Genomic DNA, 24,566 nt, shown 5'->3' with positions numbered 1-24,566 from the left:
TGCAAAAAATGCTAATCCTCTTCGAAGCTGCATAAGAAGGGAAATAAGAGATGAGATGAGACAAAGACCTGGCCCGAAGAACGTAGAAATGATTGAATGGGGAGAGATGATTTAGAGTGGCCTTTTGGCTAGACTTTTCCTTGTGGCCATGGACTCAGTTGTTCCTGTGACACAAACTGCATTTAGGGGGAAGCAGTGCCTCAGAAACCAGGAGGGTTCATTCGTGAGGACCCCCCGGCCCCAGGGGGTTGGAAAAATATGGGAGGGACAGATGTCCCAAAGCAGAGACTGTGCCTTTTTGGAGTGAGACAAGGCATCCTTGAAAGACAACCCTAAAAGCAGCTCTGGTCCATGCGTCAGTGGTGAGAGCACTGGGCATGGAAGGAAGATGTCACAAGCGGCAAAAAGACTTTTTTTTCCGGGCGGTGCCGAAGTGACAGAGAAGCACACGAAGTTTCAGTGTGTTTCCAGGGGAAGCCTATGGAACAAGAAAGACTCCTTTCCTCTTCATGAACTGAAGTTTGAGTATACTAAAGTGTGGTGCCAAGGCTGAGCAGTTAGTGTTTTGAGAGAATGTATCGGATTGGGAAAGTCAGGTAGTGGGGAGGAGGAAAGTGGTTTTTTTTGTAAGGTTTTCAATTTTTTTTTTCTTCTTTTCCTTATGGTCTTTCCCTATTTTCCTGTAGTTTAGGTAATAAAGTGTTCTTTATGTTCAAGCTAAAGCCTGTTTTGCTTATTCCTGGTCACATCTCACAGCAGACACCAGGGTGAAAGCATTTTCATGGGGGGCACTGGCTCTGTGCCAGGCTCAAACCATGACACCCCCTCACCACCACAGGACACCACACACGCCAGGGTGAATGACTAGAAAATAATTTATTGAAGAAACAGAAAGCTGCAGAAATACAACACAGTCATGACCAGTAGAGGATGAACAAATAGAGATTAATTTTTTTCTCTCTTTTAAAACCTGTTGACAGGCTGGAGTTAAGTTTCCTGATAACTTCCCCTGCGTGAGTCATTGCAAAGAACAAGGAACAAACTCCAGAGCACACAGCACAGTTTGGATAAAGTGCCTGACACATAAGACTCTTTTTTATTTTATTTTTTTTCTTTTTTAATGTTTGTAAATAGCTTAAACAAATATAGTTGCAAGACACAGAGGAGTAACAATTGCATTTCGCTGTAGAACAAAACTTATCCCATGAGAGTAACAATGAAGCAGCAGCAAAAAAAAATTTCAATTAATTAAATTAGAAGGAAAAAGTAATTTAAAAACTCAGAGATGGGGCCCTCAGACTGCATGGGATGAGGACAAGCCTCACCTATTGCTATACAGAAAAATGAGCAATGTTTTCTGGAGGAGGCTGGGCTGGCAGAGCCGAGACTGTGAGTTCTCTCTGACCAGGCTGGATTCTGTCTGACTCCTTTGTTTCCTTTAGAAATCAAAGGGCAAAAATACAAAGAAACCAAACCAACACAACCCCAAATTTAGTTCTTTGCATTTTTAATTTCCTCTCTTTAAAGATGCCAAAGACGTGAGAGGAAGTGGGTTCCTTGTGGCAGCTCCTGCAGTCCAGCCCCATGGCTGGGTGTCCTCTGAGACAAGGGAAAGGAGCCAGCTCTGTGCTGGGGACACGTGGTGGTGACAGGGACAGGCAGACAGGGCAGTGACAACCCCGGGGTGAGGTCGAGAGGAGCTCCAAGTGTCCCCCACCCAGACTTGGGATGTTCAGCCAAAAGGGTGAACGGTGAATTTTTGGCAAAGCCATTTCTCTCACTCTGTGCTGATGTCCTGCCTTCCCAGCTGATGTTAGAGCAGGGACAGCTTGGCTCTGGTGGGGTAAAAATGTTTAGAACTGACCCCAGGGGCCTCCTGCTTTCCTGGCAGGATGGGGACAGTGCTGCCCCACTGCTGGCACTGGGGTTTCAGAGTATAAATCCATCATTGGAAAACTTCCACTCCAGGAAGAACTGGGGGCATCACAGGTCATGGAATGACCCAAATCCCTGAAAACTTCCACAGTTCAAGCAGGAGACACTGGCCAGGATGAACCAGTAGGTTCCAGTGGGAGATCCCAGGTCTCCTCCTCTTCCTCACTGTCCTCCATCACCCTTGGAGGTGTTCCCAGGGCCACGCTTTCACTCCTGCTCCCCACAGCACAAAAATGCCCTTTGGGTGCAACCCTGGTCAAGAGAATTGTCTTTAGGACAGAGCTCGGATTGTCATTACCTGCAGGGGAAAAAAAATCTTTGGTATCGTGGCAAGTTGCTCCTGAAGGCATTTTGGTGGTGTGGGCAGCAGGTAGGGCCAGGTCCAGGGTGGGCTCAGCTGAGCCAGAGTCCTGGTGGGCCAAAGGATGGGGAACAGGGCTCAGAGCTTGGCTTCTCCAGGGTCTCCCAAGCCATCACTCCCAGGATGGAATCCAGCTGCTCTCTGTAAGCTCCAAGGATTTGTGACTGGGGCTGTGTCCAAACCTTCTTGCAGTTGTAATTGTGGTCTTGGCCTTCAAGCTTCTCCTGGTGGAAAAGGTCTTGGAGGAGGAAATGGGGCGTGGTGGGGATGCTGGGCTCTCCAGAGGGCAGAAGGGTTGGCAACAGATGGGTGGAACCAACATCATCTCCTCCTTAAAGCCGGGTCCTTGGTCTGTGGGTCTTCACCAGCACCTGGTGCTGAGCATCTCGGTGCTGGCACCAGACAAAAGCTGCAGACTGAAAAACACCTTCCTTGGCTTTTGGGGGCCACTTTGGTGGGGCCTGAAGGAGCTGAGATCTCTTTCCTCATGGTGAACTGAGCTTTGGGTCCACCTTGAATGGTGAAGAGGTTGGGAAGGGCTCAGGAAGCAGCACTTTCAGGGAAATGCTCTGGGAATGGCACCACTGCCTCCTCCAGGTCCCCATCACCCTCCTGGCCCCCAAAGATGTGGCTTCTCTGTAAGCAGGGAGAGGAGGAGGAGCAGAGGAGGAAGGAGCCACTCAGGGGTGGACTCTGGGCATATCAGAAAGCTCCAAAGCTATTCCAAAGTGGCCTGAGGTCATCTGGTGGGTTGGGATCCTCCAGGGGCTCTTCCACTGCCTGGACTCTTCTTCTTCCACCAGGGCAGTGCCTGCACAGAGTGAGAGCCAGGCTGGTGGCAGGGACAGAGTGCTGGCTGTGCCTCTGACCCAAACCACATTCCTGAGGACAAAGACTCCAGAAATGGGTCATCCCAGCCCATGCGTGGTCCAGCTGGGCCTTGATGCATCTCCAGCACCTCTTTCTGTGCAGGGACAGGGCTGTGAGGTTGTTCCAAGGATGGGGATTTGGGAGCATCACCTGGAGAGTTCTCCCCTGAGGGGGTTTTGGGGTGCCCAGGGCTGTTTCCCTTATCTCAGAGGACACGAGGAGCCCCATGGCTTTGCCAGCTCAGGTCGTGGTGGCAGCTGATTGTCTCTCCTCCTCTTGGCTGCACTTGGGATTTGACCCACAGAGCTGGAAAAGCAAACAAAACCAAACCCAAACCCCACAATATCCCCCCCAAACAAACAGAAAACAAAGCAGAGCGAGGAGCCAGACCTCAGGGGGAGGCAGGAGGGACGGGTGGGCACGGCAGGGTCCCGTGTCCCAGATTCCCTTACCCTGTTTGCTGGGCACGGGGCCAGGCTCTGCCCCCTGCCCTGCCCTGCCAAGCAGCCCCCGCCTCCCCCTGTGGCTGCCAAGGGATTTTCAGGGTGAGGAAAGGAACAAAAGAGGTGAAGGAAGAAACTGAGGGGGTAAATGACGACTTTCCCGTAGTTGTGAGCTGGAACAGAACCATGATCCATGCAGAGAAATCTTCATCAACCAAAAACTCGTGGACAAAAAAAGCACAGTTTGTCCCCTCCCGCTCCCACCCGACCACCCCTCCCCAATAATTATTACATTACTTCAAGAAAGAGTATATTTTTTTCATGCATAAATCAAATTCTCATCTTGTCTTTTTTTTTTCTTTTTTTTGTCTTCTTTAAATTACATTTGAACACAGAACACATATAATAAATACTCTCATACGACATGACTCAGAGAAAAGTAACACATCTGAACGCAAAGGTATCGTCATCATTATTAGTTTTTCTTTTTTTTTCTTTTTTTTTTTAAAAGGACTTGTTTAAATATGAAATCTGTAAACTCCAAGGGTCCTTTTTTTAATCTTTCTCTCTCTCTTTCTCTCTCTCTCTCTTTCTCTCTCTTTTTTTTTTTAAATCGTGAAACTATCCAGCTTTCATTTCCTTAACATTCAATATGTCTCCCATTGAACGCATCAAAGAAATAAGAACATGCCGTCTTCTGCAAAATTATAATTTAACAGTATAAAGCTTCAAGTCACAAATTCCAAAAACTAGCTAAGTAATTTTTTTTTTTTATCACATAAACTATACATTAAATATTTTGAGGTATTTCAGAGAACATTGTCAAAGGCTTGTAAGGTCTGTGCTGGGTGGCAATGAAGGCTTTCTCCTGCATAGAGAACGTCTTTGGTATCACAAGCCAGGTGGGGACTGGGGACAAGGAGGGTGGCGTGGCCAGGAGGGCGGGCAAGCCCTGGCCAAGGCAATAGTGTGGAGGTGGGCAGGGGGGACAGGGATGGGACAGGGAGGTGACAGGGAGGTGACAGGGCCCTCTCAGTCTGCCCAGCAGGATGGGAATTCCCATGGAGTTGCTCTCACCAGGGGCGTTGGAATCCTGGAATATCTTGGATTGGAAGGAACCCACCCCAAGGGTCACCAAGTCCAGCTCCTGGTCCCGCACAGGACAACCCCAAGAATCACACCAGGAGTGGCCCTGGGCAAGTTTGGTCCAACTCAAAGAAGTCACCTTGGCCGGAGCCTGACCCAGGCAGGTACAACTCAACCCGAGTTTGCCCTAAACTGGGCATTCTGGAGATTGCTGGGGAGCTCCAGCAGGTCCTGCTGCCTTCTGCTGAAGCCAAGGGGCAGAATGGAGCAGACCTGGCTGCACAGGTCTGTGAGCCAAAAACGCCCCTCTGGGGACTTTGAAACAGCTCCTGCTGGAAGGATTCACTGTCCAACCCCTTCCCTAAGGGAAGAGTTTGGAGAAAGCTCAGGGTGAGGCTTCCACTGCTCCTGCCTTCATCTTTCCAGACAGAAATGCCATGAACTGTGCTACCAAAAGAGCGAAGCAAAGCTCAGATCTGAGCTAAGTGAGGCAAAAACACCCAAAGTTGAGGAAACTCAACTTCGTCACCTTGTGAGGAAACTCAGCTTTGTCACCTCATGGGGAAACTCAACTTTGTCACCTCATGGGCTTCTGCAGGGTCCAGCACTGAGGCTGGAGAAGGACGTGGAGCAAAGCCCTTCCCTGGGAGCAGCGTCCCTGGACACCAACTCTGTGCTCCTGGGGCAGGAGGGGCTGCATGGAGGGACCCTGGGGACAGCCTGGGGGACACAGGGACATCTGAGAGTGGGGACATGCTGGGGAACCAGCACCTTTCCCTCAGCCAGGGGGATGTTTTCTCTTCAATTAGGACAAGGGTTGGCTTTTCTTTCGTTCATCCCAATGCCCAGAGGCTATGAGAGCCCTGGGATTATTTCCCTGCGGAGAGCTAAGGTCACACGGAGTTTTGGGGTCAAAGCAGAGGAGCAAAGAAATGGCCACACACCTTTGGTACAGGAAAAAGGCACTCATCTACCACGCTGCCATCCCGGAGCTGCTCTCTCGCCTCCTCCCTCGCTCTCGGGGACTCAGGGCAGGGCTGGGGCTGGGGCTGGGGCTGGGGGTGGCCAGGGGCTCTCTGGGCCAGCCTGGCCACGGGGAGCAGGGAAAGTGACGATTCCAGCACAGACCAGACAAGGCAACAAAATCTTTGGTATCAGACGTGATTTTCAAATCACAAAAATTGAAAACTCAAGTGAGGTAGCCTTTAGTCTCGGGTTCTCACTAGAAATGTCTTTGCATCCTTGAGGGCCTGTGGCATTTACTCTTTTTTTTTCTTTTCTTTTTTTTTTCTTTTTCTTTCTTTTCCTTTTTTCCCCTTTTTTTTTTTTTTTTTTTTTTTTCCTGTTGTGTTTTTCACTTCCCAAACCAAGGCCCCCTTCCTGGCTTTGCAGCCCTTGAATACAACTCGATGGGGTTCAGGAATCCACCACCATCATCACCACGTCACGACAAGACGAAGAAACAACATTAGGGGAAAAAATCAGTGGCGGGGAGCGGGGTCCTGGGGGAGATGAGATTCCCATTAGGTTTTTGGGTTCTGGTTGGCAAAACACGCTGTGGCACCTGCCCCTTCCCGCTCTGCCCTCTCTCCATCCCTCTCTCCCGCCCTCTGTCCAGCAGTGTTGGTCAGTTTGGGGTCACCGTGTCCAGCCTGACACCCCCAGCCCCTCCACCGCCCACCTACCCCAGGAGCTCTTTGGTTCAAGACGTCCTCTGACCCTGCCTGCTCAGGGCTTCGTGTGCAGGGCTGTTTTCTTTCTCTCTTCATTCTTTTGTCCTTTCTTTTCTCCTTTTTTTTGGGGTGCTTGTTTGTTTTTTTTTTGTTTTGTTTTTTTTTTTTTGGTGAACACATACCCTTTTCTTTTCATTTCTTTGCTTTTTTTTCCTTCTTTTCAACAAGGTGCCTTCCTGTGACACAACTGATCACTCTCAAAGTAAAGTGAATCGAAGAAACCATAGAACACAGATGGTACTTTTTACCCGCATAAATTCAAGAGTGTCCCTTTCTTGGTTTTTTTTGGTTGATGGTTGGTTTTGGAGGATTTTTTTTTCCCCAACTGATGGGGGAAGAAGGGGACCTTGCCTCCCTCTTCATCCCCAAGCCTCTCCCAGCCCTTCCCTGTCCCCAGTGGCACCTCTTGCTCCTGCAAGGAACCCTTGGGGGGCTGGGAGAGGGCTGATTGTAAGGGTTTGGCCTCGTGATTGCTTTTTTATATGGCACAAGTCACCATTGAGAGCTCAGAGGAAATGATCCCTTTGAAGCTAAGTACCATTGCTCCAGAAATTCGCTTTTAAGGCAGGTTGTTAATTGGCACAAAAAAAAAAAAAAATCTGGTGTCTTTTTTGGTAAGTTGCCGGTCTTTGTTGAGCTTGTTTGAGCTTGTTTCGTTGTGGTTTCTGTTGTTATTCCTTTTTTTGGGGGGGAGGGTTGGGGTTTTTTTCCCTTTCAATCTCGTTGGGGAGTTTTCCCCCTTCTCACACCCAGGGCTGGATTTCGCCACCAGATCCCTCGGATTTTTCTTTTCCCACCGTGCACCGACGTTGGTTCCCAGGAGGGAAAGTTTTTTTTTTGGTTGTCGTTGTTGTTGTTGTGTTTTTGGTTTTTGTAATTTCTTTGGTAACAGAGATGAAGAGGAGGGATGGGAGGGGTCAAGAGTGTGTGTGTTGAGGGGTGGATGGGGCGAGAGGCAAAGCCAACAAATCTGCTTGGTCCGTGTCCATTCCTCAGCCGAAAAGTGAACCAGAAATCCAGAGGTGAAAGGTGGAGCCAGTCACCGGGAAAGATCAGATCCTTCGCTCCGAGTCTCTCCTCCCGTCTCCTCTCCAACAATTGTTATTTTAAATACCCGATTTCTGTAGCTAAAATGTGCTTCTCTGACCTGCTGGGGCAGCGGGGGTCCCCTGGAAAGGGGTGCTCGGGTCCGTGGAGGCAGGAGGGGACTCCTTCACCGTGGAGCTGCTCTGGGAGGGATCTGGGACAGGGGGACTCTCGTGGGTGGGGGGCTCTGGGGGGCCTGGGGTGTGGGTGCTCCTGGGGGTGCCCGGGGGGATCAGAGGAAGATGCCCATAGAGGGAATGGGGGGTACAGGGGTGTCCTCAGCCAGGTTTCCAAAACCCTCAAGGGATAGAAGTGCCACATGGTGATGGCACAGAGGGTCTGGCTGCCTTGGGGAACACACGGCACCTGAGCAGGGGAAACCCTCCAGCAATCAGAGAGCTGGCAGAGCCCAGGAGCCCTCCAGGCATGCCAGGAGAGCTTCCCCTGCTCAGTCCTCAGGTCTGGCCCTGGTGCAGTGGGGCTGTACCAGAGCCCAGCCTGTGACACCACTTCTTGTGCCACCCCCACCTCTACCCGTCCCCTGTGGGAGCCACAAGGGTGGCTGTGACAGAGATCAAGGCTGGTGAAGAGGTCAGGACAGGCCCCTCTCCCCAAAAACCTCCATGGGCAGGGGGAGATGATGCTCTGTGATCCCCAAGGACCAGGGATGCTTCCTTCCAGACAGAGCCCTGCTCCTCCCTCCATCCCAAACCTGGGGATGGAGCTGACCTGGTCACAAACCCTGTCCCTGCTCCACAAGCTGGCAGGAGGTGGCAGCAGGAGGTGGCAGCAGGAGGTGGCCCCAGGCCCACGTCCATGGCTGACACCCAGCTGAGGGTCTGCAGGCTCCCAAACCCACCCCAGAAGCACCCACCCCGCTCAGGCCATGCGTGTGAGTCTGGGGTTGGCTTTGTCATGAGGGGGACACCCAGGAAGGGGCAGGGAGGGCTGGGGGACATCATGCTTTGGAGAAAGTGCTTGTAGACGACGAGGGGACGCCGGGGTTGGCGCCGGGCTCCTCCTGCCAGCGGTTCATGCAGCGCCGGCGGGCGTTCATGAAGAAGTTGCTGACGGTGTTGAGCTCCAGCCCCAGCTGCTGGGAGATGGTCATCTGCATCTCCTTGGACGGGCGCTTGTTCTCCTTGAAGATGGCGATCAGGGTGCGGCGCTGCAGGTCCGTGAAGACCAGGCGCTGCTTCTTGGGCTGCAGGCTCCGGTCCTTCTGCTGCTCCTGCTCCTTGCGTTTGCAGGCTGGGCACGTTCAAAAGAGAGAACAGGGATGTTAATCTGGGCTCCCCCACCCTGGCCTGCTTGCAAAATCCAGGCTGCCTCCCAAAATCCAGGCCCTTCCCGCCAGGAATTCACTGGTTTGTGTCCCACTGCTCCCTCCTCTTCCTCCCTGAGCCTGCTGAGAAGGGACAATGGCCCCTTGTGGCACCAGGGTGACAAAACCCTGGGGGAAGCCCATGGAAAGTCTCAGCATCTCCAGCTGACCCTGGGCTGGAGACTGAGGAGAGCCCTGGACTGCTCTGTTCCCAGAGACTGGCAATGGGGATTCAGCCCTGAATTCTGGGGGTTATCCTTCAGCCTCCCTCAGCACCCCTGTGGGTGTCCCTAGAGGACTCAGGGAACCATTGGCTCCTGGCCACCACATCCAGCAGCCAGCTCAGAAATGCAGGGGACAGGGACATTATGGAAAGGTCCCTCTGCAGCCTTAATCCCACAGCATCAGCTTGGAGGGACCCATCATGGATCCACCTGCTCTGGGAAGGGTTTTCCTGCCAGAGTCACTGGAGGCTCCAGGAAATTCTGTCTCCCCTGTGTGCCTTTGCTACTGGATTCTCTGGCACATTTGTCAGCATTGAATTAAAAGCTTTCCCTACAGGTTTGGCAGGAGGCAAAGGTCAGCACAGAGAGGCTGCCACGGGGGGAAGCCAGGAAAGCCCCCCTGACCCCAGCGCTCTGCATGAGGGCAGAGAGGGAAGTGAGTAAAAGAAATAAATATATGAATTTTAATTGTGGGGATATCAAGCACAGTGTTGGTGGAAGAGGTGGGATATGGAGTCTTTGCTATGATATTTTCCTAGAAAACTATAAAATGGTGGAGGTGGCTGATCCAGTCTCAAAGCAGGGCCAACCCTGAAGCTGTTGGGTTTGATCTGGGTGCTCAGGGACTCAACCAGACACAGAACTGCAGGAACCTGAGATGCCATGGGCAAGGCAGGACATGGATCTGACCCTACAGGGCTGGGGACAAAGCATTTCCTCCTGGGAAGTTCAGAAAAGAGAGAGCAAACTGTGGGCTCAAGACTTCCCAGAGGAAGTCCCACTTTTGCCCAGGGCAGCAGCAGTTTTCACCTTTGGGCTTTCTTGGTTCAGATTTTCTGAAGGATTTTTCAGGGTCCCTTGAGACATTTGCTGTCTGGGTGGCAGATTTCAGCTTGGCACTTGCAGGAGCTTCTTTGGCCTGGAGGGCTCAAAGCAGTTCCCAGCTCCAAGCACAGAGCTCAGAGGGGCCAAGATGCTGCAGGGGCACAGGACAGGTATTTCCCTTGGGCTAAACCCCTCCCTGCTCTCCAAACATGCCTCCACAGCCACAGGGGAGGCAGTGTGTAACTCAGGAGTAGTAGGAGGCTGTTTGGAGTAATTTCTTCCTCACTGGAAGACAAGCAATCTCCTCCTCCTGTAGTTCCTCAGCTGCCTCCACTACCAATCCTCTTCACATCATCTAGAACTGTGAGAGAGGGATGAGATCCACCCCTTCCACCCAGAGCTGAGGAAATCTGGAGCTAACTGAGGGAGACAATTTATGCAGCAGATTGAGCTCTGTGTCCCAGTGCTGGCTCTGTCCCCACACTGTGCTGGGAGCCACCAGCTCTGCTCCCACTGGGCAGGGCATGGGAGGCACCAAGCTGGACACCAACAACCACTCTGTCCAAATCAACCAGCCCTGGTAAAGCCAGTGGAGAACCCTCCTCTGGTAAAGCCAGTGGAGAACCTTCCCTTGGTAAAGCCAGTGGAGAACCCTCCCTTGGTAAAGCCAGTGGAGAACTCTCTCTTGGTAAAGCCAGTGGAGAATTTTCCCCTGATAAAAGCAATGGAGAACTTTCCCCTGGTAAAGCCAGTGGAGAACCTTCCCATGGTAAAGCCAGTGGAGAACCTTCCTCTGTTAAAGCCAATGGAGAATCTTCCTCTGGTAAAGCCAGTGGAGAACCTTCCCATGGTAAAGCCAGTGGAGAACCTTCCAATGGTAAAGCCAGTGGAGAACCCTCTCTTGGTAAAGCCAGTGGAGAACCCTCCCTGGTAAAGCCAGTGGAGAACCTTCCCCTCCCCTTCCCCCACCCCAGGCAAGTTTGGCTGCACACCACCATCCTTAGGGACAAAGGGACACTGAGTGATGCCAGGGGACCCTGTCCCAGGGGTACCTTACTCAAACCAGCAGAGAATGTGGAAACCTACCCTATGACCATCAGATGCTTGCAAAAAGAACAAACAAAAAAAAAGCCTTTATAGAAAATTTGACTTTTTTCCCCCCCCAGATATGAATTTTAAAAAAGAATCCACCCCAAATGTCCCCCCAAGCCAAACAACAAACAGAAACATTACCCCCCACACCTGTGCCCCGAGCCCACCCTCCCCAAGCCCTCCCAGCACCCCTGGCATGCTCAGCTCCTCCTGTGTCCAGGGTGGGCTCCTCACTCTCCACCCACAGGGGTTCTGCCCTGCAGGATGGCCCTGGGAATGTCTCCATGTGGATGGGAGATGTGGCCCAGCTGTCACCCTGGCAATCCAGTCTGTCCCCTTGCTCTCCTTTCTGGTGCCACACACTCCCACACCCAGCCCAGGGTCCAACCTCTCAGCTTTCCACCCTCCCATTCCTTTTTTTTGCAGTGATTATTACACCCCAGTCTCCCATCAATAACTCCGAGCTCTGAGACAAACACAAACCATCAGGGTGAAAACTGGGCTCCTGCAGTAGCAGCAGTGCCATTGTCCAGGCACAGGTGACATCCTGCTCCTCACCCCTGCTGGTTTGGGTTATTTTTGCTAGTTTGGGTTATTTATTTTTGCTAGTTTGGGTTATTTTTTCTAGTTTGGGTTATTTTTGGCCTGCGCTGCCACATCCCCCATTTCCTGTGCTGGTTTGTTTATTTATTAATTTCCCTTTCTGCTGACACAGCCCCACTCCCTCTCCCCAGCTCAATCTAATTACAGCTCCGCGCAGCAGCGATCGATGCCGGCGCTGCTCAGATCTATTTACGGCAGCCATCAACCCCTCCACGGAGGATCTTTTTCCCATTCCCCATCCCCTGGGTGCTGCTTTCCCAGGCAGCCTGCTGCTGGCTGTCCCCACGTCCCCACAGGCAGCCAGGGACGAGGGGGGCAGCCAGGTGTGGCATTCACATTCTCTGATAAAATCCCTTCGCCCAGGATTTTTCTCCTGGGAAGCTGAGAAGCCTCAGAGAAAAGGAAAACAATTCTTATCTCATTTGCTTCTCCTGTGTTTTGCTCACATGTGGAATGTGTTTGGACATTGTTTACCCACAGGTGATTGTTTCATTGGGTTCTGCTGTGACTTGTTTTCACTCTTTGGCCAATCAGTGCCAAGCTGTGTCAGGACTCTGGAAAGAGTCACAAATTTTCATTATTATCCTTCTGGCATTCAGTAAGAATCCTTTCTGTATTCTTTAGTATAGTATTCTTTAATATAATATGGTATTATCAACTAATAAATGAGCCTTCTGAGAACATGGAGTCAGATTCATCACTCCTGCCTTCATCAGGCATTCTCTGTGAATACAACAGCCAGGGGCACAGATCTGCCTCCCACCCATACCAGCCGTGGGTCAGGTATTTTCTTTGTGCTCCAAAATCCCTTTTTCCCCCAAGTTCTAAGATCCAAACAGCCCATCCTTGGCTTAATGTTGTTTTTCCATCAGGTCCTTCCTGGCTCTCTGGGCTTGGGGACAGGGACATTTCCACCCCTGCCTCTGCATGTGTCCCCAAAGGAAAGGAGTTATCCTGCTCCTCTTGGGGCACAGAGCGCCCTGGCAGTACCAGGACCAATTGTCCCAGCCCCAAAGCTGAGCTCCAGGAGCTCTCAGAGGTGCTCAGGGTGGGGTTGTTGGGGTGGCTGTGCAGGGACAAGGTTTGGGCTGATGATTCCTGTGAGTCCATTCCAGCTCAGGATATTCCAGTCTCCCATGGCTCTGTTGGCCAATAATGGGTTGTGCTCACCCACAGTGGGGTTTTCTCCTCTGTCAACCCCTCCCCAGCTCATTTCCCACCCTCCAAACCCAACCAAGGAGCCCAGAAGTGACAAAGGGGGTTGGCAGGTGCAGTGGGATGGGGTTGGTGACGGCACAGATCCCTCCACACGCCGGGCACACAATCCAAACATCCCATCCCTAAGGCAGCTCTGACCCAGCTGCAGAAAAAGCACAGGGAGCAAAGACAAGGAGGAACCCCGGGCAGGGAAAGCAGGAGGAAAGAGCTCCAAAAGGCAGAAACGTCCTCTCCTCCTCCCCAGAGGCTCTGCCCAGGGTTTCTGCCTCCTGGAGCCTCATGTCAGAGGCATCGCGTTTTCCTTGACTTCACCTTGACAGCTCCGAGCAAAACATCTCCCAAATCATTTCAGAGGGGACATAATGGAGACAATCAAATGGCTGCTGCTCAGGAACTGTGATTATGCCTCGCAGCGTGAACCCCGCCAAGCATTAAACTAATACCTGATGGCTTTGCAGGCTCCCACAGCCTGTCAGACTCTGCTTGCTCTATTATACCAGCAAACCTCTGCTTTTCAGCCCCAGCTTGCTCTTCCCTCTCCATTCACTTGCAATACAACCTGTAATTTTCTGCCCACTTTGCTTAAGTGCTGGTGATTTGTTGAAATCACAAAAGACAGCCAGGGGCTTTCAGAGCAAGCAAGCCGGCTGTAAGCAAGGTTAGGGGGGGGGAATTCTGCACAAAACCCACCAGTTTCTCTCTTTTTCTCCTTGTCAAATCATCTCTCAGGGGTGGAAGAGGACTGAGGAGCATTTATGGGCCCAGAGGGAGGTGGAGGAAGGGATGGAGAGGGGAAACCTGGGTGTGGTTGGCAAGGTGGGGACAGGTTGCCCTGGTGCAAGGGTGCGATGGGCTGATGTGGGAAATGAATTAACAGAAAATTCTCCAAGCCTGGGAGAAGGCTCACCCAGTGTGCACCTGTATGCAAACCTGGAGATAAGAAATGCTGACTTAGAAACGCCATGGAAGAGGACAGACATTGCTGAGAGAGAAATGGAACTAGAAAGTTTCAAAGGGTAGCCTTACAAATAAGACTGGATACTTTAGAGAAATAGAACTATGAAATATGCATTGTAGTAGGACCCACGAGCAGTAATTTTAGATTATTGGCTTTAAGGCATTTACAGCATAGTGTGGCTAAAGCTGATAGGCCAAGAAATGTTTATAATAAATTGTAATTAGGAAATAGTTAACTTCTGATTGTGATGGTGTGAATTATACCATCTGTATTGTCTCACCCTTCTCATGAGACTGAAATTGGAATAAAAGCTTTTAAAACACCTCTCAGTTACCCCATCTCTGGGTCAGAAAAGGGCCTAATCCAACAGGCTGATTCCACTGGGTGGGAAATGGCCCTGAGCAAAGCTGGCTGCTCTCTGTGCCTTCAAGATGGGCCCAGCCCCTGGAGTGCCTCAGTTTCCCCCTCTCCTTTACGGGGCAGAGAGGTCTGAAAGGAGGCTGGAGCCAGGTGAGGGTCAGTCTCTTCTCCCAAGTAACCAATGACAGAAGGAAATTACCTCCAGTTGCACCAGGGGAGGTTTAGATTGGATCAGGGAAAATTTCTCCATGGGAAAGGTTGCCCAGGGAAATGGTGGAGTGACCATCCCTGGAAGAGTTCCAAAAATGTGGATGTGGCACCTGGGGACATTGTTTAGCAGGGAACATGGCAGTGGGGCTGGGTTGGTGGTTCTGCTTGATCTAAGAGCTCTTTCCAGCCTTAATTCCATGGCTCTGTGATGTCCCTCCCTTCCCAGAGGAGGGCCTGGGTGTTGCTGGTCCAGCCCCCACCTGCCCTGGGAGGTTTTGGGGAGTTTCAGCTCTGAGCAAAGAGACCAGAATGAATCTCATGAATGAACCTCGTGGTGTCTGCTCCCCCAGGCTGGAGCAGAGACCAGGGAGCTTTATCTCCAAACCAGAAACCTTCTGGTCCAGTGGGGCCTGGGTGCTGGGGCAGCTCTGAGAGCTTGGTTTGATTTCTCTTTGTACTGCAGGAAAAAAGAAACTTGTCACAAATTGGGGTGTCCAGCAGAAATTCAGATCTTCTCCAGCTGGGAGAACACAATGCTAACAGAACAGAACAAAGGAAAAGTGCTCAAAAAAATCAAACCTCAACTTTCTTTTTGCCTTTTTTCTTTTCCTGAAACCCCATTTGGTTCCAAACACAGACAAACAGGCACAGGGGATGTGGTGGTGGGATAGGTGAGTAATGGCATGGTTGGCTCTCACAATTAGAAGGCAAATATCCTGTATATTTGTTAAGAGAAGTTTATAGATTTATAGTTGTGTTTTACCCCTTTTGTGCTGTTATCAGGGGGGGCTCTGGGTTTGGGACATTTGGGAGGGTGGGATTGTTACTGTGGCAGCACCTGAGCTCCAATCAGGATTTAAGGAAGTGAATTCCAAACTGGACAGCAAAGAAGGAGTTGATGGATAGAACTTTGGGAGGGACCAAAGGGTTAAATGGCAAAATTTCCATTGCATGGGTGAGCACATGGTGGGAAAAATCCTCTGCTTCAGGTGCTGTAATATTTTCTCTGTTCAGTCTGCTGTTGTATTTTTGATAAGAAACTTTTTAAATTTTTGGAAGAGAGTATCATTTTTTTTGGAAGTGAGTATCACTTCTCACAGTGCCAACCATGGAATGACCTGCAGAGCCTGCCCTGCACTGCCCATTCCTGGGATCCCCCACCCTCCAACTGCACACAATTACAAAATCACCTCAAACAAATATAGTTTTAGGTTATAACAAAATGTTAAAATAGAAACTTTGCTATGTAGGATACTTTTTTTCATAAAGAAAGGACTCACACTGAGATAGCAGTCACAGGACACCTGAATCTTTCAGAGAAAGAGAATTTATTGCCCCATTATCAGAAGAAATGAACTTCTTCCCACTTTGCTCAGCCCTGAACACACCGTTAAGATTATGAGGAAGAAGTTGAAGATGACCAGACAGAATCCTGTGTTTGAATGGAATTTATGCATCATATATGAGGTGTATGAATATGCAACAGGTTATTGTTTTTAAGGGTTAATCCTCTGTTAACTGTGTCCTTTTTCTGGCTTATGTTGCCCAGAAAAAGGTACCTAGATGTCCATAACTCTTTGTTTCTATTGTCTCATTTTGTCCTAGTCCAAATTGTCCAAAGTTATTATTACTCTAATTATATTGCTATTTTTATAACCCTTTTATTACTATTAAGCTTTTAAAATTTAAAAAAACCCAAGTGATTGGCGTTTTTCACACTCCCCTCCCTTCTTGCCATTCCCTTCCCTTCCCGAGGTTTCGGTTCCTCAGCCCAGGGAGCTGAGCTGGATCCTGCATTTGTTTTGCACTATATATTTTTCTGTATGTACTTTTCTTACAGGTTAGAAATTCATTATTGGCCCTAGCAGGTGATCTTTAGGTTTTAAAAAGGATGATAGGTGGTGAATTCTTGGTTAGAGCCTTTGCAGCTGAAATTTGCCTATGAAGTTAGCAAATTAATGCTCTGTGTGTGTGTTAATGGGGCTAGGATGTTAAAATATCATATTCTTTAACTCTTTTAGTTTGATCTAGAAATAATGCAATGGATCTGGCTCTGCCAGGCACCCACACCGACCACCCCCTCTCAGGGACACCAAAACAGCTTCACATGACTTTAAAAGGTGAATTTGTTGTTAAAAGCATTTCCTTTCTGCACAGGTTTCATTTCCCACTTGCTTTTCCAGCCTCCTTTGTGAAGGCAGACCTGGTGCCCTGCTCTGCTCTCCCCATCACCCAGGGGAATGGGGATCAGCTCCGCTGCTAACATTTCCCCCATTTGTCCTACTTCCTCCCTTTCCAGGCCTTTTTTGGACCAGAATCAGCTGCTTTTATTGTTCCAGAGGACAGCACGGCTATGGGGAGCTGCTGCCGGGACTGGAGCGCTGCCGTGGCCAGGCAGGGCTGGGCAGGAGCCCCGGAGCGCTGCTCGGATCTGCTCGCTCCTCTCCCGAGTCAGCAGCACTTAGCGAGACGAGAGCAAATTGGTGCTAATGAAGTGCCGGAGTGAGGCGGCAGCGCCCGGAGGGACGGCAGCGCGGAGGGGATGAGGCTGGAAATGCTCCATCCCCTGCAATGAGTTCTCCTTGGAGCCAGCTTGTGCTCAGCGCTGGTGCAAGAGCCCCTGCTAGAGATTCTGGGGGGAAAAAGGGGAGTTTGGAGGATGGTTTGTGCCATGGATGCAGGGGAGGCTGGTGTTGTCAGATTTTAGGGAAAGGTTCTTCCCTCCAAGGGTGATGGGCACTGCCCAGGGAATCCTCCCAGCCCCAAGGCTGCCAGGGATGCTCAGGGTGGGATTGCTGGGGTGGCTGTGCAGGGCTGGACTGATGATCCCTGAGGGTCCCTTCCAGCTCAGGTGTTGGGGAAGGTGACACAGGAAAGTCTTATAAATGTGATTGTCTGGCAAAAGATTTTGAGAATATGGAAACTATGAGTGAGATTGAAATGAAAGCAAGCTTTGAGATCCCTCAGTTACTGAACAACTGGAAAACAATGGTGTGGCTGGCTGAAGGTAATTCCTTTTTGATGGAACAACACCCTCTGCTTGCAGACAGCTCCAAGGGTCAGAGCAGACCCTGCCAGCTTGGGAGAAGAGGCCCAAAGAGGAGTTTTTAGGGTTTAAAATGTAGCACAGTATGGTAATGTAGTGATTCTTACAGGCTGTATGGAAATGCTATAGGATTTGTATCTTGTACTAGATTGGTTAGTGAGAATCAGATTATTCAACACAGAAGATTTATGGTATTGTAATGGCAACTTCGCCCTCTTAGCTCTTGCCTCTTACTCTCTTACCCCTTTTACTCTCTCATCCTCTCATCCTCTCTCTTCTCTCAGTCCTGCTCTGAGCTGTGGCTGCAGCTCCCAGCAGGGCCCTGCACCCAGGCCCTTTGCAATAAATGCAATTTCCACGACCTGGCTGCAGAGATCTCTCGTCTCCATCCATCCCCACCACATCCATCCCCCCGACACTCCTACACTCAGGATTTTCCATTCTGTGACAATGAGGTAATGCTGGACAAGGAGCCTGTGATGGGAATCCAGGGTGGCATTCCTGTGACACTGAACTTGTTAGCCCATGGATTTTCATTCACACTGATTCGTGCTGTGCTGCAGGATGAGCTCTGTCAGCTGAAGGATCCACTTCCAAGTTTGCTTCTGAAGGACCACTCCTGCAGCTTGAGTTGTTCCAGAATGTGTAAATAATATTTACTGGATAGGCCAATAAATTGTAAATTAATAAATTAAAGTGTTAATTAAACACAGGGGATTTGCAGATCTACATGTCAGCATTTGGTCCACACTGAATTTCAGATAAATGCAAACTGTGTGAAAGAGAAGACATTTGTGGCAGGGGGGGCTGTGCATTCCATTCTGTCCTCACTCCTTCACACAGGAGAGGAGCAGCAAGGATCTCCCTTTGGGATTCCCTTTGGGATTCCCAGCAGGCTGTTCCTGCCTCCAGCTGCTCCTGGAACTCTGAGCAGGGACAATGAGCAGGTTCAGTGGCCATGGCACATCCTTCATCAGGGTGTGCTGGCCCTGAGCTGGTGCCCAGAGAGGGCCCAGAGCCATCATCAGCCACAAAATGTGTGCTGGAGACAGAGAAAAAGGAGTGGAGGGGAAAAACCCAAGAGTTTCCTGCATATCCTGATGAAATCTGGTCCTGCGTGCATTATGGGATGTGAGATGGGAAGGTCACAGAATTCACAGAATCCACAGAATCCACAGAATTCACAGAATCACTGGGTTGGAAGAGACCTCCAAGAGACCTCCATTGCATTATTTCTAGATTGAACTGGAAGAGTCAAAGAATAGAATCCTCTTAACATCCTAGACCCATTAACACACACACAACTTCATCGAGTCCAGCCCACCCCAACAGCTCAACTGAACCCTGGCACCCAGTGCCACATCCAGGCTTTGTTAAACACACTCAGGGATGGGGACTGCACCACCTCCCTGGGCAGCCATTCCAGAATTTTATCACCTTTCTGTAAAAAACTTTTCCCTGATATCCAACCTGTATTTCCCTTGAAGCTGTGTGCTCTGGTTCTGTCAGTTCCTGGAGAAAGAGCCCAGCCCAGCTGAGCACAGGCACCTTTCAGGAGCTGCACAGAGCGATGGGGGCACCCCTGAGTCTCCTTTTCTCCAGGCTGAGCACCCCCAGCTCCCTCAGTCCCTTGGCACTTGGCCGAGTCAGTTCTCAGTGGGCTGCTGGATTTCTGCCCCTGGTGCAGGGACAGCCAGGACAGTCTGTAATCCTCAGGGTGGGGTGTCCATGGTTTGTGTCCCCAGGACCCTCTGAGGGTGGGCAGGATGATGTGCACAGGGCCATCAGCTGCTCTGGGCACCCCTGAGCTCCAGCAGGGCAGGGCAGGAGGGAGATCCAGCCTGGAGCCCCTCACGGTGTGAGGCCCCAGTCTAGGGGAGCCCTGGGCATTCACAGTGCTCTGTCAGCCCATGTCACAGGCCGGCCCCAGCGTGACCCCAAATTTGGCTCCAGTGTGACCCCAAATCCCAGCTGTTCCCACCTGGCACAGAGCCGGCATGGGGAGCAGGCTGAGCCCAGCAGGGTCAGGGCAATCCCAGCCTGGGGACGAGCTCAGGGAGAGCAGCCCTGAGGGAAGGACTTGGGGTGTTGGTGGGTGAGAGGCTCAGGCTGCCCCAGAAACCCCCCCTGTGCTGGGCTGAGCCCCAGCGTGGGCAGCAGGGCAGGGGGGGATTCTGCCCCTCTGCCCCTGGGCTCAGCTCAGACCCCACCTGCAGAGCTGCCCCAGCCCTGGGCAGCAGCAGCAGGAGGACGTGGGGCTGCTGCAGCCAGACCAGAGGAGCCACGGAGATGCTGCCAGGGCTGGAGCCCCTCTGCTCTGAGCCAGGCTGGCACAGCTGGGCCTGCTCACCTGGACAGGAGAAGGCTCCAGGGACACCTCAGAGCCCCTTTTGGGGCCTGAAGGGGCTCCAGGAGAGCTGCAGAGGGACTGGGGACAAGGCCTGCAGGGACAGGACACAGGGAATGGCTCCCACTGCCACAGGGCAGGGCTGGGTGGGAGATTGGGAATCAGGAATTGTGGAATCCATCCCTGGAATGGATTTCCCAGAGCAGCTGGGGCTGCCCCTGGATCCCTGGCAGTGCCCAAGGCCAGGCTGGACAGGGCTGGGAGCAGCCTGGGACAGTGGGAGGTGTCCCTGCCATGGCAGGGCTGGCACTCGATGGGCTCTGAGGTCCCTCATAGCCCGAACCGCTCTGCAATTCTGTGACAGCGGCAGGGACACAGCCCCATTGTGCCGCTCCGTGTGGCCCCTCAGGCCCAGGCTGACTCTGGCACCTCTCGGGCTGAGGGTGAGGAGGGTCTCAGCCCGGCCCCCCCGCCATTCCGGAGCGGTGGTCCCGCCCGCTCCCCCCGCCGCAGCAATGGTTCGTTCCGCAGCCGCTCTGGGCCGTCCCCGCCGCTCTGGCGCCCCCCTGCGGATGGCCGCGCGGGCTCTCCCCCGGGGCGGCGCAGTGGTACAGCCCGTCACAACCCCCCCCCGCTGCCCGATGGACCGGCCCTTACTCCCCCCTCCCTCAGCTCAATGGGCCGGTCCGGGCGCTCCGTGCACATGGGATGGAGCGGTCCACCCGCGCCCCGGGGGGGAGGGTGGACGGAATAGGTACCGGGAGCCGCGGGAATGGCACTGCCTGGCCCGGGTGCGGGGCAGGGAAGCTCCGTGTGCCCCATCGCTGCTCATCCCTGCCCATCATGGGTCAATCATTGCCCCATCGCTGCCTCCATCGCTGCCCCATTGCTGCTCATCCCTGCCCATCGCTGCCCATTCCTGCCCCATCACTGCCTCTGTCACTGCCACATTACTGTCCATCGCTGCCCCATCCCTGCCCATTGCTGCTCATCCCTACCTCCATCACTGCCCCATCCCTGCCCCATCACATCCCTGCCCATTGCTGCCCAACACTGCCCCCATCATTCCCCATCACTGCCCCATACCTGCCCATCCCTGCCCCACACATATGGGGCAGTAAAACCACCCCAAACCCCCGCCCAGAGACACATCCACTGCCCCCAGCCCCACCGGGACCCCGCTGTCCCCGGGGTGTCCCCGGGTGTCCCCCGGGCGCGGTGGCACGGCCGGCACTAAGCCAGTGACTCTTAATCCACCGGCCGGCGTTATTAGTTCAGCTCCCCAGGCATTTCCCGCAGTAATTGCGCTGATCTGCCAGGGATTATGCGCTGCCACCGCAACGATGGATGATGTTTTAATTTGAGCTGGGCATCTCCGGGGAGGGCAGGGCAGGAGCGAGACCCCCTGAGCCCTTTCAGAGCCCCAGTGTGGGGTGAAGGGGCTGCTCAGGGCTGGTTTAGGGTGGAAACTGCACACTGGTGGTCCTTCAAGCTGGACAGCCGTGTCCAGTGATCCCAGCTGGGTGCGAATGGGGTTCTGCTCCCCCTGCGTGGCTGGGGAGGGCTCTTCCCAAATCCCAAATCGCTGCTGGGCTGGGGTGAACCATCACTATCCCAGCTCCATCCTGCCTGGAGGGAAACCCACGGGAAAAGGCTCCTGTCGCCTCCTCCCCTCCAAAGGCAGCACAGAAACTCCCTCCTCGACGTTACCTTTAAAAATGACCCCCACCCCGCGCTGTTCCTTCTGGTAACGCAGCAATTAATCACGGCGAGGATGGGATGGATTTGTAATCAGCTCCCCCCCTCCCACCGCCCCCATTTCGCAGCCCTGGGTGTTTTTCCCGGCTCCCCCGCCCCGTTCCGTGCGGGGATGGGGCCAGCGCAGCCCATTGATCCTGCCCGGTCGATTTTATTGAAACTCCCACGAGTGGCTTTAACTGCGTGTTGGATATTGCTGGCACATCACTTTGATGGCGACGTGACCGGCGGGAGCTCGCGGGCAGGTTTGAGGGGAGGGCTGCGGGAAGGGGGATCCATCCCGCAGGAGCTGCCCCATTCCTGCCCCTATTCTTTACCCTATTCCCTGCCCCATTACCTGTGCATTCCCTCCCCCATTCCCTGCCTCCATTCCTTATCCTATTCCTTACCCTATTCCCTGCCCTAATTCCTGCCCCATTCCCTACCTTAATTCCTGCTTCATTCCCTGCCCCATTCCCTGCTCTATTCCTTACCCCATTCCTGCCCTATTCCCTGCCCCTATTCCATACCCCTATTCCTTACCCTATTCCCTATGCATTCCCTGCCCTATTCTCTGTCCCATTCCCTGGGTATTCCCAACCCCATTCCCTGCTTTATTCCCTGCCCCATTCCCTGCCCTATTCTTTATCCTATTCTTTACCCCATTCCTTACCCCTATTTCCTGTCCCATTCCCTGCCACTATTCCCTGCCCCATTCCCTGTCCTATTCTCTGTCCCATTCCCTGCCCTGCTTGCTCCCTGCCCATATTCCCTTTCCCCATTCTCTGCTCCTATATTCTATCCCCATTCCCTGCCCTATTCCTTATCCCATTCTTTACCCCATTCCCTGCCCTATACTCTGTGCATTCCCTGCCCTATTCCCTGCTTGTTCACTGCCCCTATTCCCTGTCCCATTCCCATCCCCATTTCCGTCCCCATTCCCTATCCTAATTCCCTGTCCCATTCCCTGCCCCATTCCCTACCCCTATTCCTTATCCTATTCTTTACCCCTTCCCTGTCCCATTCCCTGCCCTATTCCTTATCCCATTCCTTACCCCATTCCCTGCCCCATCCCTTGCCCATGGAATGGGACAGCAGAGCTGGGGAAGGGGCTTGGGATGGTTCCAGGGAATGGTTTCTCTTGGAAAGGGGTTTGGGGGTGAAATGGGCTGAGAAGGAAAGGAGAGAATGAAGGCGGGAAAGGGGAAATGAGAGCAGAGAGAAATGAGTGAAAAGGAAAGGGAGTAAAGTGAAGGAAGAGAGAGAAAAGGGAGAAGGGGGAAAGGAGGAGATGCAGAAGAAGAAAGAAAAAGGGAAAGAAAAATAAATAAGGAAAAAAAGAGAAAAGAAAAGGAGAAATATAAGGAAAAGAAAAAATTAGGAAAAGGGGGAAAGAAAAGGGGAGAGAAAAAGGAAAAAAAAAAGAAAAACAAATTAAGGGAGGAAAAAAGGAGAAAAAGAAAAGGTAAAGAAGAAAAGAAAAAGGGGAAAGAAAACAAAGAGGAGGAAGAGCAAAGGGAGGAGAGGAGGGAACGAGGGGACCCTTGGGTGGCACAGCTGTGCCCAGGGAAATGCCCAGCAGCCCCTTGGTTTCCCCTTTCCATTCCTGCCTCTTTTCTCCTGTTCTTGCAAAGCAGGAGACACTGCCAGGCACTGCCAGGGGACAGTGACACTTCCAGGATGCTACCAGGTGAAGAACCTGGCTCACCCCTGTGCCCTAAATGTCCCCCAGGGTCCCTTTTCCCAAGGATGAAGAACCTGGCTCACCCCCAGGTAACCACAGCAGGGCCACCACCTCACCATGGTGACAGAAACCAGAGCAAAGAAATCATCTGGGATTTTTTTTCTTGGGGGTGGTGAAGGTAAAGGAATCCGCATTTTGGGGTGAAAAGGCTGTTGAGGTTTTGGGGAGATGCTTTTACAATTTTTCCAGGAAAAGCCAGCTAGTTTGGAATCATCTTTCCTTGAATAAAAGCCCTGATTTTGATGATTTGTTTTCAATTTCTGTTTTCTGGCTGCCTGTGTGTGCAGGCCAGTGAGCCAGTGGCTTTGGGCAGTCCAGCAGAGGAGTTCCCAGGGAAACACCAGGACAGGGATTCGCTGATTGCACTTGAGAAATGTCACCAAAATCCCACAGCTTGGCCCCAAAAAGAGGATTAACATCAGGCATTGATCCAGGCATCCATTTCCAGAGGCCTTGGGGGGACTCTGAAGCCTGGCAGAGCAGTGTCACAATCCCACCCTCTCCCTGCCCTATTCCCTGCCCCATTCCCTGCCCTATTTGCTCCTATTCCCAATCCCATTCCCTGCCCCATTCCCATCCCTGTTTGCCCCCATTCCCTGCTCTATTCCCTACTCCATTCCCTGCTCTATTCCCTGTTCTATTCCCTGCCCCATTCCATGTCCTATTTTCCCCTTTTTCCTGCCCCATTCCCAGCCCCATTCCCATCCCTATTTGCCCCCATTCCCTGCCCTATTCCCTGTCCCCATTCCCTGCACTATTTGCCCCTATTCCCTGCCCCATTCCCTTTCCCTATTCCCTGTCCCCATTCCCTGCCCTATTCCCTGCCCCATTCCCTACCCTATTCCCTTCACCTATTTCCTGCTCCATTCCCTTCCTCTATTCCCTGCCCTATCTGCCCCCATTCCCTATCCTCATTCCCTGCCCCATTCCTTGCCTTAATCCCTGTCCCATTCCCTGCCTCTATTCCCTGTTCTATTCCCCGCCCCATTCCCAGCCCTATTTGCCTCCATTCCCTGCCTTATTCCCTTCCCCTATTCCCTTCCCCCATTCCCTGCCCCATGTGCCCCCATTCCCTTCCCCTATTCCCTGTTCTATTCCCTGTCCCATTTGCCCTCATTCCCTGTCCCCATCCTCTGCCCCTATTCCCTGCCCATATTCCCTGCCCTAATCCCTGCCCCATTCCCAGCCCTATTTGCCCCCATTCCCTGTCTCTATTCCGTCACATTTCCTGCCCCTATTCCCTTCCTCTATTCCCTGCCCCCATTTGCCCCTATTCCCTGTCCCCATTCCCTGCCCTATTCCCTTCCCCTGTTCCCTTTCCTCATTCCCTGCCCCATTCCATGCCTTAATCCTTCCCCCATTCC

At 52.2% G+C, this 24,566-nt stretch overlaps 1 protein-coding gene across 1 annotated transcript in view; it reads right to left on the bottom strand.

The window, feature by feature from the left end:
- Positions 1–997: 997 nt before the first annotated feature.
- ONECUT3 (one cut homeobox 3) overlaps positions 998–24,566 on the bottom strand; it is a 35,183-nt gene continuing 11,614 nt past the window's right edge. Inside the window, exon 2 of the mRNA XM_064734329.1 lies at positions 998–8,765. Coding sequence (XP_064590399.1) covers positions 8,473–8,765 — 293 coding nt within the window. The 3' untranslated portion in view covers positions 998–8,472. The remainder of the gene's footprint in view (positions 8,766–24,566) is intronic.

This window comes from Zonotrichia leucophrys, chromosome 28, assembly GCF_028769735.1.
Source record: "Zonotrichia leucophrys gambelii isolate GWCS_2022_RI chromosome 28, RI_Zleu_2.0, whole genome shotgun sequence".
Taxonomy (NCBI): domain Eukaryota; kingdom Metazoa; phylum Chordata; class Aves; order Passeriformes; family Passerellidae; genus Zonotrichia; species Zonotrichia leucophrys.
Note: the sequence above shows the minus strand (reverse complement) of the source record. Positions and strands in the feature narration are given on the sequence as shown.